Raw genomic sequence first — 14,572 nt, 5'->3', positions numbered from 1 at the left:
TAGCCTTGCACCTTTCTAGACAGACTTTGATACTTAATCATTGTTAGTAGAGTGCACATCTCATCTACTCGTGTTTCCCCTTAAAGAATCCCTATAAAACCCCTCCTTTGAAAATCTCAATAAAGCAGAAAAACAAGTCTGAAATAGACTTGTTTATATCAGTATGCCTGGACGGTAACATTAAAAAGGTTTTTTTCTAATATTCAACCATAGTAATCTAACTGAGTTTTACATAGTAGTTGAAGAAGTACTCCATAGTCTGCAGGCATAAATAGTTAGAGAAAAGGGTTAACTAGCAGCCAATCAAGCAGTAAAGCCAATGTGGAAATGCCTAAAACTGCATTTCTTAAAATGGCCACTAGAAGTTAGCTAAAAGTGACCTAATCCAAATTGACAACCTCCAGAATTAAACTGTGCCGAACATAGACAGTATAAAAGATAGATGTAGCTTCCAAGTCTGAAAAGTGAAGCAAGCATAGAAGTTGTAATGAAGTCCAGGAAAATCGACCTCGGTTTGCTCTCTCTGTGATCTCAGCAAACACTTATCTGATGACTTTCTAGCCTTGACAGCTAGATTAAGGTCATACTGAGCAGAAAATCATAGTCATTCTTATGGTCAGAAAGCATGGTTAGCCATGGTTCTCATTAACTAACTTCTCAGTTACAGGTTGTTTCCTAGTAAGTGTGTGGTTTCCCAGTCAGATCTTTCTTGCACAGCTCTCTTAAGGTCCAGTCACAGTATTTCAGCTTGAAATGTGACTTTCATTGGACCATTACAGCACCTTGGTTTAGTTATTTTTCAGTAATTCTATTTCAGTTATTTGCTGTTGTGCTGGGGATTGCATGACCTAATTTCAGTCAAGCTTTACACAGATGGCCCTGCATTTGACTCTAGAATACAGAGGTACACAGCCCTGTGGTTGCAAAACAAGCACAATCATCACGCCACCACCGCCGTGCTTGACAGTTGGTATGAGGTGTTTGTGCTTGTCAGGGACCAAGCAGTAAGGCATAGAGGACACAAGTGTTTAATAAAAAAAAGGGGGTTTTATTGACGCAAAAATATGAAAGATAATTAACAGAACCAAAAACTTGGCCAATAAAAAGGTCAACTCAATAAACTAAACTCAAAATAGCAACTAGCACAAGACAATAAAACTCCAAACACCTCCCCAGGCAATGAAGCGTGTGGTTTAGTCCAATAAGGCTGTCAGCAGTACTTCAGACCCCCAGCCCTTTGCCACACCTTTTGCCAACCAGGAAGGAGAATCCAAACCCCCAGTTAAACTCAAACAAAGAAAGATATGTTAATATAACATAAAACAGAAGTTTAAACATTGTCATCACAGTGCTATTAAAGACTGAACAATACCAGTTCAGTGTTTTTCTGTAATTGCACTGCCATGAATTTAATATTTACCATGCTATCGGATGCCTTTGTGTGTATGTTCCTCCGTAGTACAGTGTAATGTGTAATTAAAAGGTGTATGAGTATTGTAGGCACGCCCTTAAATACAATAAAAGACACACAAAATGCATTACCAAAGAGCTGAGAAGCCAAAGTGGAATATAACAAAGTCAAAGATATTGAAGTGCTATGCGGCAGGTAAATCGGTTATTTGACAGAGGAAGTCTCACTTCATGATCTTTTATTTAACTAGTACATTTCAGTGGGAAGAACCTGCTCATGTTTTATATATGTAGGTTTATTGTTACATATTAGACTACTCAGCAGTAGTTCTTCTGTACTTTAATGGGATTTTAAACACTTTACTTGTAATAGATTTTTTATTCTGATTCAGTGTTTGTTGAGTGCTTCTTAGGCCGGGGTACGTGCCTCTCCGTGTAGAATTGTTCATTTTGTGAAAGCAGAAAGCAGCAAAGAACCCTCAGCTCCTGCTTTGTCACATGCTGAGTCTCCCTGCCTCTTCTAATGAAATACTCCTTCTAATTAAGCAAAAGATTACATTTTCCAAAAGCAAATGTCCTTGGCATACGGTGTAAGCCCTTCCAGCTGCTTTTTTGTCCAGCCCTAGAAAGCATCACATTCCATGCTGGAGTAGCTGAGCCCATCCCCTTTTTCAATACTGCCTTAGAGAAAAGAAGGTTTTTTTTGGAAATTTTCTGGGCTTACAAAAAGGGCTGAGGTGGAGAGAACAGAAGGTGTTGTCCGTCCCTCACAGACAGATCACGAAACATCCAACACCAATTCTGTATTCGGGTTTTTCTTCATTTTTAGCCGCTGTTTTTGAGAAGGCTCTGCATCAGAGAGAAAACAACTGCTTTTTGACTGTTAACGGGCCTTTATTTTATACAAAGAGACCTGCAATGTCTCTGCGAGGTGATGTGTGCGTGGTGACGGGGGCCTGTGGATTCTTGGGAAAGAGGCTGGTGAGGCTGCTGCTGGAAGAAGAGAAAATGGCTGAGATTCGACTTCTGGACAAACAGATACAGCTGCAGTATTTGCAGAGTTTGGAGGGTAAACCGTTCTTTTCTACAAAACATCCCCTTTTCCAGATTAAAATTCATGAATTGATATGAAATGGGCAGGAGTAGATTTGTCTTATATATATTCTTTTACTGACATAATCGAAGAATATACCAATATAAAGATTTGAGAATTCAGCTTTTCTGACTTCCTCAATTAAAAGCTGTAATGTAAATGTGTTTTTAATGTCTCCAATACAGTAGATTGAAAACCAAATATTTGCTTTAGATTAAACTAAATAACTTGCGTCTTGCTGCTTTGTCTCGGTGACTGGTTTGTTTTGTGTCAGACTGCAAAGGTGAGACAAAGCTGCGAGCTTTCGAAGGGGACATGAGGGACGGTGATTTCCTGATCAAATGCTGCCGTGGGGCATCGATCGTTTTCCACATCGCATCCATCATTGACATCAAAGACTCAGTGGAGTACAGTGAGATTTTCGGAGTGAATGTCAAAGGTAAGGCTGTCACAAATCCACCGAAGGCTTACCTAATTCATGTGACTTCAGATACATTTATCAAATCACATACATAAAACAAAGAAGCAGAATTATTTACAGTTGAAAGTTTTTGTTTTTTGTACCACTGACATTTAAAACTGCTTTCATTACTTGTGTTAACTGGCCGTTGATCTGCTTTCACTATTACAGCCCAGTGCTTACTTCTACTTCCTCCAGTTCACACTTACTTTACACTCCTTAAAGCACTTGCATGTCATATGAATATTCCTGCTGCTTTGTTTTAGTTAAACCTACAACTGTCCAATGCATTTTAAAAACTGTTCACCAGCAAATCAAATGACAGTTTTCCTTCCTAGTACTGGGCAACAGTGTTGAGCCCTTCCTCATTTCTTTACAGCATATGAGGCAAAAACAGCCTGTGCAATTCTAACAAGCTTGAAAGTCATTGTTTTGTATGACCACCTTTATTCTTCAACACAGCCCGAACTCTTTTATTCAAGCGTCCTTGTTTTTCTTAAGTAGCCTTCAAGATAAGTGTTCCCGGCCTCTTGAAGGACATTCAAAGCTCTTTCATACCATTTCAATAATGTTGAGGTCCAACTCTGGGAATGCCACAACTGATAATATCAAATTGTGTGTTTGTCTATATAGGTGTACTTTTACAGCATCAGCAGTGTGTTTCAGATCACTGTCGTTTTTGGTCGTTTATTTCTAGTAATAATTTGGCAAAGCTAACCTTCTCTCCCTGTTGCCCTGCCTTAAAAAAAAAATATATATATATATATATACACATATATGTACATATATATGTATACAAACTTGTGTACCCAGTTCTTGTTTGTTTAAGTCTTTAAAGATTTTGCTGTACAATCATTCCTCTGTGGAAAAAAGAAGAGTTTGAATAAATAACTAAAACCTCAAAATTACCATAATATTCACGTCCATGATGAGTGGATGTAAACTCCTAACCATAACTGTAGGTGCCTTTTTTATAATTGAGTGATTCACAGGGTGTGAATAGTTGCAAACATGTTTTTATCTGTGCGTTAGCCTTGCGACAGACCTGTTTGGGGTGTACCATACCCACCCACCTGATTTGAATAAGTGGAAGAAGATCACTAGGGGGAACACATTTTCCACTGAATATTTTATTCATCAAGATCCAGTGTGTGATTCAAGTGTTCTCTTATTTTTTAACATTTTGGTTTTTACCATGTTCAGCACCACAGCACAAGCGCCAGGTTTCATTATATATAATGTATCTTAAAGCAGATACATAGCAAAACTGGCAACCTGACACGAGAATAACCTGAACAGACAAACAGCAGTTAAATAATGAAGGGAAAATGCATAATCAGAGATGACATAATATAATTGCAGATATTTGAAAAGTCACTTTATTCTCTTGTTGCTCTGATAACATAAAAGTTTTGTGCTGCTCTGAGATATGCAGTGTTTATTGTTAGTTATATTAACTCAGCAGCATCTTTGCCTCGTAGGAACCCAGCTGCTTTTGGAGGCATGTATTCGGGAGAACGTGCCGTCCTTCATATACACCAGCACCATTGAAGTGATGGGGCCAAACTCCAAGGGAGAACCCATAATCAATGGCAGTGAGGACACCGTCTATGACATCAGTTTGGACATCAACTACAGGAAGACCAAGAGTGAGGCTGAGGAGAAAACCCTGAAGGCCAACGGTGAGGTGCTCCAGAACGGAGGCCAGCTAGCCACCTGTGCACTCAGACCTGCGTATATCTATGGAGAGGGCTGCCGCTTCCTCCTAGGCCACATGGTCGATGGGATAAAAAACCGAAATGTTCTGCTTCGTATGTCGCTCCCCGAGGCCCTTGTGAAGCCTGTCTATGTGGGCAACGTGGCCACCGCTCATCTCCAAGCATCCCGCAGCCTCAAAGATCCGCAGAAAAGAAATGCTGTTGGAGGGAAGTTTTACTTCGTTTCTGATGACACACCACCTGTGAGTTATTCAGACTTCAACCACGCCGTGATGTCTCCTCTGGGTTTCAGTATTCAAGAGAAACCCATGTTGCCACTCACCCTCTTCTACTTACTAACTTTCCTTATGGAGACAGTAGCCTGGATCCTACGGCCTTTCATACGCATCGTCCCGCCACTGAACCGTCAGCTCCTCATCATGTTGAACACGCCATTCAGTTTTTCCTATGAGAAAGCCAAGAGGGATCTAGGATATGTCCCCAAATATAGCTGGGAGGAAGCACGCAAACGCACCACTGAATGGCTCGCCTCCCAGTTGCCAGCAGAGAGAGAAAGAATCTTGTCTAAATAGATGAAAAATGACCAAAAGTCATTAGCACCCAAAATTAATACTTTTTTTTGTGAAACTGTTAAACATATAGACATAATTTGAAATTAACCATGGAATTGTGAAGTCCTGTTTTTAAGGCTTAACTTTCTAAGATAAGATAATAAACGTCATTAACCCACATGGGAAGTTTGATAAAGAGTGCTACACATACCTGCATTCACAGAAAACAGGGTTAAGTGCTAACCTTTGAACTAAGTCTAGCAAGCATATTATGGAGAGTCTAGGGGGACTGACATACATGTAGAGCCAGCCTCAAGTGAGCATTAATGAAACTACAGCTTTAATCATTTCCACATTGGCTTCAAGCTTGAATACCTACAACATGCACACCAAACACCACTAGCTACAGTAACAATGTTTCTGTTGTGTTTTGTTTCCATTCTTGCCAATTGTGATTTTTTTACATGAATAACACAGATTTATAGTTTTCCTGTGACAGTAAGCAGAAGTGTATAGCATGTGAAAACAGAGCATGAGTGTTGACATTTCTTTCAAATGGCATGTTTGTGAAAGTTTTTCAAAGTACACCTTGATAACTTTGTCATATGTTTTTGTTCGACTGACAACACAGCCACTAAAGTCATACTGTCTTAGAGCAGGAGCTGTGAATCTGTACTGCTAGCCATTTATCCCAAAATGACACAGAGGATATGTGCTCAATTAAAAAACTACTGCATGACCTGCTGTTTCTGTCTTACGAATACTAATAAAGTGTTTGTGAGAAAAAAAATTCCCATTCTCATTGTATTTTTACTGATGTTTTTTAGTAAAGCTCATCTCAAACTTCAGTGACATTGCAAACTTTGCCATTTGATAAAAAATAAACTCGCCGTACTTAAGTGGAGAGTCCACGTTGCACATACGGCTTTAAATCACATTATCACAAAGAAAATGCAAAGGATTACATTTGTGCGTGCATGAATGCATGTGTGTATCAGTGTTATTAGTGTGACATACAGTCAGACTGTGGAAACCTGCCTCTCTTTTTAACAACAAAAAGCAACTCCTCACGGTGTAAGTCATGCAGTTTGTGATGAACACTTGGATTAAGTATAGGTTAGGTTTCCAGAAAATGAATGTTGTCATAGAGACTGAATAGTGTGTGATGGACTCACATGAATTGCTTGATTATGTAAAAAAAAGAATTAAGACTCAAAAATCAGTTGATTACTGATTTCCAGATTTCTCCGGTCACTGTCAGATGCCTCTCTCTCAAACGCACACAAACGCACACACAAACTAGTGGGCAGCCAGGCCAGAGTCCAGCCTTTTAAACAAACAGCCATTGAATACAAATGAGGTCATGGATTCACCACCAGGCAAAGACTTTCAACCACTTTTTCAGAGCAAACCCAGACTGGGAAAGGAATAAAAAAGAAAACTCGCCCCCTAATTGAATTCGGTGAACAAAAAGAAAATGACACCGAGAGGTTTGATGTGGATACGTTCAGTTTAAAAGTGGAATGTTACAGTGAACCCGGGTCTTTATATTCTGGACTAATTTGGCCTGTTTTATATGGATTCCAGCATTGCTTCACCCCTGATGTTTGCCAGATAAACTCTGAGTTTCTCTTTCAGTGTTACAGCACTGCACAGAGCTGGGATTTAGTCAAGCCTAAAGCTGATCACCAATCTGGGAGCTAAAGAGAGCAGCTGAGCACCATTAAGAACTAACAAACTCCTGGCAGCTACTTTCAACCTTCACTTCACTGACACCACAGAAATGCTTTGGGAGTGCAAAACCTTCCTCTTCTGTGTTTTGTCGGTCTACATCACATCACTGGTGGTGGGTAAGTATTGTGCCAATGAAGGAGATTTGCTCTGCTGCATCATTTTTCCATACAGTTATTCTAAATATGTATGCAAAGAGGGTTGAAAGACGGAACAGGGACTGTGTTATGTGAGTTTTTGTCGCAAGTCAGTGATTACGTAACACATAGCACCATATACAAACGAGGAACTTGTCCTCTACAGTAAAGTGGGATTCTTTTTCTGCTATCTGCCTTCCAAGTGTCTTTGTAAGAATCAAAGAAGAAAATGCTAATTTCACATTTTACTGGTAATACTTAATGTATTACCAGTAAAATGTCCTAAAGATGGCTGTCAAAAGTGAAGCTATTGTCCTAGCAGAAAAATGCCTGAAGTGACTAATATAGTACTATGGCTGACATTATTAGATTGTTAATCATCTGATCATTAAATATGCATAGACCTATAAAACTTGTCAAGAAGTCCCGATTAGGCACTGCTTCATAGTTGACTGAGAAATGTTGGTTAAATGTGTGTGTTGTAAATTACTGATGACGTTAGGGGTCAGATAAACGTAGTAGAGACAAATTTTAAATAATTACTTCCAAATATAGTAAAGCCAAAGTCTTAAAGCTGCACAGGACTGCCACACTAATTGTTATGTGATGTTTGAAGTAAAGGGGAAGACAATTGGTTATCCAGTTTTGAAAAGGTTAGGATGCTGTGCAGCATGTAAATAAAAACACAATCCAGTGATTTGTGAATCATATGAACCCACATTTCACAATAACATCAAAGGTTTAAACTGAGATAAATCTACTAATCAAAAATTGAAATTCCTTTTGAAAAACATGGACTCTTCCTTCCATAAAGAGGAAAGGGACCATCCAACTTGTCATCAGTGTTTAGTTCGAAAACCTGCAAGTCTGATGGTATAGGGGTGCATTAATGTCTGTTGAACTGGCAGCTTACACGTCTAGAAAAGCGCCATTAATCCTTAAATGTGTCTATAGGTTTTAGAGCAGCACATACACTCATCCACGCTGTGCATATTTTAGCAAGCCAATGGTAAAACACATACTGCATCTATTACAACAGCATGGCTTTGTAGTAGAAGAGTAGTAATCACAATGCTGTCAAATACAAAACCCGCAAGTTTTATTTCGTGATACAGTGAGGCTAAAACAACAACTACATAGTATGTATTACGCCCTTCTACTTCTACTAGCTTCAGATGAAAGGCAGCAAGATAATCACTGTGCTGATCTCAACAACATCACATGGCGGGAATACCAGCAGCAAAGAGTCAGACTGAACGTCCAGTATCTGCTGCTGACCAGGAAAAACATGGACTGTCCACAAGCATTCAATGAGACGTCCCTCACCATGGAGAACTCCTACTTCAACCCCTCGCGTCCTACAAAGGTTATCATCCACGGGTACAGGTGAGATCCTTATTTCGTTTCAGAGTACGAGCCTCTGAATCTTTAAATGAAACAAATGTAATAGTTTTGGACCGATCAGTGCTATTGCTATTCTGTGCACCAGTTATGTTAGAGTAACAGCCACAGTCAGTGTTGGGGAGTGACGGAATACATGTACCGCCGTTACGTATTTAAAATACAAAAAAAGAGTAACTGTATTCCGTTACAGTTACCGTTTAAAAAGGTGGTATTTAGAATACAGTTACTTTGTTGAAATAAATGGATTACACGGCGGTACTTCCCTGTTTCATATTGTGGCGGGTCAGGACTGTTTGGGTTTTGTTTGACAGCTACGTTCTGTTGTTCCAGGTGGCACGGTTACGGTTGCCATGGTTACAGGGTGACACTCTCTTTCTGTCTGTGTTTCCTGGGTGAGAGAGCGCTTTTTTGTTGTTGTTGTTGTGCTAAACTAATCCGTTGTTCAGTGATGACACGACGAATCCTACTTCCGGGCCTAAAGTAGTCTGCGTTTAATATGGCTTTTGTGTTGTTAACATGTTTAATGTTATGTATTTTCTTCTATTTGATCTCAAAAAGCTCCTAAAACAGTCAGTGATCACTGTTGACCTCCCTCGGCTTTTATTACCGCTAATCATTTATTTAAGCTCAGCTTTTAAAACCTTAGGATGTAGCTACAGACTAGCCCATGCAGCAGTATGTGAATGACTAACCTCGTATTGTGGATGGATTATCTCAGTTGTTCTCCTGGCTGAAGTTTGGTCCTTTTACAGCATCCTGCCATGCGATTACATTTGTTCCTGACCACCGAGAACACTCACGTTAACTTTTATCGAGTGGAAAAAAAAGTTAGCTTGTTTATGTTATGCTAACATAGCTGTGTCGCTAGCGGTCACGTAGCACGTCATTATATACCAGCTAGCCAAACTTCAGTAACCCTACAAACGTCACTGCTGTTTAGTTTTCTGTCTTCATTTATGTTGGAAGTGATAACAGAGCTGTACGTTTTCATTTGTTTCCAAAACCCTGCAGTCAGGACATGCTATATTGTATTTAGATAGAAGCTAGCGAGCTAACTCCCTGCTAACTTCTAACTCCGTTAAATGTCATAAATTCCGTTTTTATGGATGCCTGGATGTTAAACTCAATTGTTACACCTGGTAAGCACTTTGAATCACCTTGTTGTTGAATTGTGCTATACAAATAAACTTGCCTTGCCTTGCCTAGAGCAGAACACTGATCATTTTATTAAAGACGAAAGATTTTAGACAGTTTTTCAACTCTCAGTAATGCCATAGTGATCGTTTGATATATGGACCTGCAGCGGAGTTTAGGCCCAGACACGGCTAGTGACGTCAGACTGAACAATCGGGCAGAATGCTCTAAAGAATGAAAAAATAAATTAAAAAAAGCTCTAAAGAATGAAAAAAAAAAAAAAAAGCTCTAAAGAATGTAGCCTCATGGGCAGTGTAGTCCGTGTTGCAGGGAGAATGGACTGCCATACACGTTATGGGTCTGTAAGCGCGAGAAGGGAGAAAAAGGCGAGTGGAAAAGTAGGAGTTGTCATCGAGCAAAAACGGGAGCTGGAAGCATGTAAATATAATAATAACCACTGCAGCCAAGAAGAGTGCCTGATGAGCCCAGTTGTAAGTAAGCTATTAAGACTCGATGCGCTGTGTTCGTGTTTTCCTCCGAAAACAATAAGTTCTGTTGGAGCAGCCTTTCAACGCCTCTCTCAAGCAAAGTTGACCCAGACAACAAAGTAAAGCTATTTTTCGGCTACGAGCCTGACACGGAACCAACGTATTAGCCAGAGGTCCCTTTATTATGGTTCGGAGCCGCGGACCTTCAGTAACAGTAATAAATCACAGCAATAATACATTCACGTAGTTGTAAAAAGCATGATAATATATTAAGTAATCCAAAGTATTCAGAATACGTTACTCTCATTGAGTAACGTATATAACGGAATACGTTACAGAATACATTTTGGGGCATGTATTCTGTAATCTGTAATGGAATACATTTTAAAAGCTCATCAGCTTAGTGTAGTTTATAAAGAGAATTTAGTAGTTATTAACTAGACTTTTAATATTAATATACTATTAATTGCCTTCTGACCTCAACCCATCCTTGCAGGGCCCGGGGGAGTAAGCCCTCCTGGGTGAAGAGGTTAGGCCAGGCGCTTTTAAGATCTCAAGATGTGAATGTGGTGGTGGTGGACTGGGTCCGCAGTGCGTCCTTTGCCTACAACCTGGTGGTAGAGATCTACAGAGAGGTGGCCATACAGATTTCTGTCCTCATCAATCAGCTGCAGGTGCGAAGCTGTTCAAATGCTCGTTAGCCACAATACGACCCTGAGCAATGTAAAGGCACAATTCATTTTACTCTTTACAGAAGTATTTTCTAGATATTATGTAGTCTATGAAAAAAAATCTGCAAGAGTTTTTTTTTTTTTCATTCTACAAATGACAAAAATATGTTTGTGGTTGCTTATATTGAATACAGAGTCTATTCTTGCGATTGTCTTCTCCAACAGAATCATGGCTGCAGACTCCAATCCTTCCACTTTATCGGGGTCAGTCTCGGGGCACATGTCGCTGGTTTTGTGGGAACTTTGTTCGAAGGGAAAATAGGAAGAATCACAGGTGAGATCAGACACCTTACATACATATTATCTCTTGCAATGTAAAACTGAATTGGAAACACAGCTGCACACTTAAAAAGTCATTGCACATGTGCTCCACCTCAGAATAATACTCCTTGTGGTGGAAATAAAGTTTAGGTTGCTGGTAGCTGGTATTGGGTTTACAGAAATAAGGAGACAACAGGATTGAAGACAGTGAAGGTTTTCACAGCACAGGCTCTCACAGATCTCAGTGAGACCCTGAAAAATTAGCAGGGCTCTTCAAAGAACAACAGTACATTGAAAAGAGACACTGTGAAGTGTTTTGACAAGGCTCAGTCCCTTTCAGCAGAGCACCACCAGCACAATACACCACTGTTCAGTTGATAATATCAGGTCTTTTTGTCTGATGACACAGACTTGTGTGGGGTTAAATCAGAGGCTTCACTGATCCCAACAAGAATAAAATTTGAAAATGACACCAAGCTGATGAATAAAGAAATTCAAAAGCTTTCACTAAATGTCCCCTTAGCTTATTGTTGATTGAATGGGTGGTCCACAGGATGGGTGGGTTGGTTAGTTGGTTGGTTGGCAGGCACAATGGTTGTTTGACTTGCTTGTTGGTTTGATGGTCAGTTAATCAGGACGGTTGTTTGGATTTTGTTATTGTTTTTTGTGACTGGTAGAGTTCATCAACTTTAAAGCTAAACTCACTGTTTACTGAACATTTAATTGAATATTTACTTTCTCTCGCTTCCTCTCTCCTACTGTTCCCATTTTTTTTTTACTCTTCAGTCCTGCCAAACCTCTGCCTTACAAACGGTCACTGAATATGTAGAGAATAAACTACAACCATAAAATCCAAACTAAAAACCTCATATAAAAAGACTAGTCATGTTCCCAGGACATGGGGACACTGTTTGACATTTTAAACACAAAGCAGGACAATGCACTAATGTGTACTACACTGACCATAGTTGAAGTTCTTTCATTATGAGACTACTGGAGAAAAATGACTCTTTTTGTTGTTTCTAGTAATATAAAATTTCATGGCATGTGCTTAATCTAAAAGATATTAAACTTTCAAACAGGCCTGGACCCTGCTGGACCCATGTTTAAAGGAGCGGACACCTATAGCCGGTTGGACCCTTCTGACGCTCAGTTTGTGGATGCCATCCACACAGACTCTGACTGTGAGAAAACGTTAACTTAACCTGCAAGTTTATTTCCATCACTAACATGGCTTAGACCACTTACTGTTGTTGTAACTACATGAAACCCCTTAGAAAGCATCATTGACAGATCAGCCAGGCTGATGACTTCTGTTTTTTTTCTCATTACTGGAAGTTATGAACAAAGAGCAACTGTGGAACTGTAACATTACGCTTTACTAAGGCACACAAAGATATGAATGTGCTTTTGTTTGAGTTTGAGGTGTGATAAAACACATTGGTTGTGCATATTATTCAAAATGCCTGACGTCATCAAAGCTTTGAAAGACTCTAATGTTCTCAAGAACAATCAAATCTTCTCTTTCAAATAACACTAGCGTCCCAGTGCCATTTTACAGATGATGTGGGTTTTTTGGATCACGAGCTGTTCCGCGCCTTCTCCACACTTTTTTCTTGACATCATTGTAATAGAAGTTGAACTTGGTTTCATCTTTCCAAAGAATATTTTTCCAGAAATGTGCTGGCTTTTTTAAGATTTTGTTTTTTAGCAAAGTCCAATCTAGCACTTTTGTTCTTGAGGCTTATGTGTGGCCTGCACCTTGCAGTGAATCCTCTGTATTTACTTTCGTGCAGTCTTCTCTTTGGATATCGATATTTCAACCTGCTGGAGAGTGTTGTTCACTTGGTTGGCTGTTGTTGAGGGGTTTCTCTTCACCATGGAAATGATTCTGCGATCATCTACCACTGTTGTCTTCTGTGGACGTCCAGGTCTTTGTGCATTGCTGAGGTCACCAGTGCTTTCTTTGTGTTGCTGTTCACACCAAAATCTTCCAAATGCAAGCACCACACATCAAATCAACTCCAGGCCTTTTATCATTTTATCTGCTTAACTGATAATGACATAACGAAGGAACTGCCTAAACCTGCCCATGAAATAGCCTTTGACTCCATCCATCCATCCATTCGCTTCCGCTTCTTCTTTTCAGGGTCGCGGGGGGCGCTGGAGCCTATCCCAGCTGTCATAGGGCAAGAGGCGGGGTACACTCTGGTCAGGTGGCCAGTCTGTCGCAGGGCCAACACACAGGGACAGACAACCATTCGCGCTCACATTCACTCGCACATTCACACCTAATGGCATTTATGTTTTTTCAAACCAAGCTTGATTTTTTTATTTATCTTTTTTTTAGCTCTAAAAAAATCAATCAGACCAATCAGAACACTGCATTTGCCAACTAGTGTGTTGTAACTCAAAGTGCACACTGGTACTGAATATCCAAATACTAAAATAATACTATTTTACTTAAGACACGCAGCTAGACACTGCTCCAGGTCTGCCAGCTCTGAGATTATTTCTCTGCCTCCTCAGATGTGGTCCCAGTTCTGCCAGCAGGAGTTCAAACTGGCCAACATGAAACATATACAAGAACTATCCAACCCTGCTGCTGCTTTGGGAACTGGATTCTGGATGAACCCAGAATGTCTCATCATGGCTTGATATTGACTTTTTTGTCACAATAGATTTTTTTAGGGTGGATTTTCTGCAAAAACAAACCCCATTCAGTGTGTGTGTGTGTGTGTGTGTGTGTGTGTGCATTACGCAACAAAATCTGAATTTCACATTGTTTTTTCACAATAGATTGTTGTGTAATGGTCTTAACACACAGATGCATGCATAAACATGCTTATTTATCCCCAGCATTGTTCCAACTACTTACTGCCAGACCCTCCTGTCTCTGGACAGCTAGACAAAAAGTGATTTCTGGTATTTGCCAAAAAATGATTGTAGGTTTTTAATTAGTTGTAAATTACTTGTTGGCCTATTTTCTGTGAAACATATGTCAAACATATCTCTTATGAGTGATCTCAGTTAACAGCCATTTTAAGCCAGAAAGAACATTTTGTCACCAGGTAGAAGCTACAGTCAGTTTTTGGTAAACCAACTTTAACACTCATAAATAAAATTATGTAAAATTCTCATTGATATTAAAAATGTGATTTTCAAGAGAGATCGGGCCAAGAGGGCAGCAGAAACTGCAACAAATATAACAGTTATAAAGATATTTTAAGTTGCCAAAAAAAGACTGGACTGATTATAAGGTAGAACACAGTATGTACAATAACGCAGTCATAAAGATAATTGTAAAACAGATCATTTCTTTACTTTATATATAACCCCTTTTGTAAATTCTGTTGACTGCAGACTATTTATGAATATAAGCAAAGATATTCGGTGTTAAACACGTGTGTATACACACACACACACACACAGAGTTACTACAAATCACTTTTTG

At 39.6% G+C, this 14,572-nt stretch overlaps 2 protein-coding genes across 3 annotated transcripts in view; both read left to right on the top strand.

Moving 5' to 3' along the window:
• The first annotated feature begins 2,302 nt into the window (after positions 1-2,302).
• Positions 2,303-5,253, top strand: hsd3b1 (hydroxy-delta-5-steroid dehydrogenase, 3 beta- and steroid delta-isomerase 1). Its single transcript, XM_085374041.1, has 3 exons — positions 2,303-2,479; positions 2,778-2,942; positions 4,445-5,253. The coding sequence occupies exons 1-3, from the start codon at positions 2,329-2,331 to the stop codon at positions 5,251-5,253; spliced, it is 1,125 nt and encodes a 374-aa protein (XP_085230167.1). The 5' UTR covers positions 2,303-2,328.
• A 1,340-nt stretch (positions 5,254-6,593) lies between these two features.
• pla1a (phospholipase A1 member A) overlaps positions 6,594-14,572 on the top strand; it is a 14,437-nt gene continuing 6,458 nt past the window's right edge. For both annotated transcript variants that reach the window (XM_085375142.1, XM_085375143.1), the window contains exons 1-5: positions 6,594-7,082; positions 8,270-8,486; positions 10,623-10,800; positions 11,023-11,131; positions 12,201-12,302. In XM_085375142.1, the coding sequence (XP_085231268.1) occupies positions 7,016-7,082; positions 8,270-8,486; positions 10,623-10,800; positions 11,023-11,131; positions 12,201-12,302 (673 nt within the window). In that variant the 5' untranslated portion in view covers positions 6,594-7,015. The remainder of the gene's footprint in view (positions 7,083-8,269; positions 8,487-10,622; positions 10,801-11,022; positions 11,132-12,200; positions 12,303-14,572) is intronic.

The sequence above is a fragment of the Diplotaxodon limnothrissa genome, linkage group LG16 (genome assembly GCF_057381915.1).
Source record: "Diplotaxodon limnothrissa isolate DT_005_m linkage group LG16, D_limnothrissa_male_GT1.1, whole genome shotgun sequence".
NCBI lineage: Eukaryota > Metazoa > Chordata > Actinopteri > Cichliformes > Cichlidae > Diplotaxodon > Diplotaxodon limnothrissa.
Note: the sequence above shows the minus strand (reverse complement) of the source record. Positions and strands in the feature narration are given on the sequence as shown.

Excerpts from the sequence above, each read along its gene's own strand:
- hsd3b1 (XM_085374041.1), top strand. The coding sequence starts at position 2,329 with ATGTCTCTGCGAGGTGATGTGTGCGTGGTGACGGGGGCCTGTGGATTC. Across the intron at positions 2,480-2,777 it reads GTATTTGCAGAGTTTGGAGG|ACTGCAAAGGTGAGACAAAG; the intron begins GTAAACCGTTCT and ends GTTTTGTGTCAG. Across the intron at positions 2,943-4,444 it reads TTTCGGAGTGAATGTCAAAG|GAACCCAGCTGCTTTTGGAG; the intron begins GTAAGGCTGTCA and ends TTTGCCTCGTAG.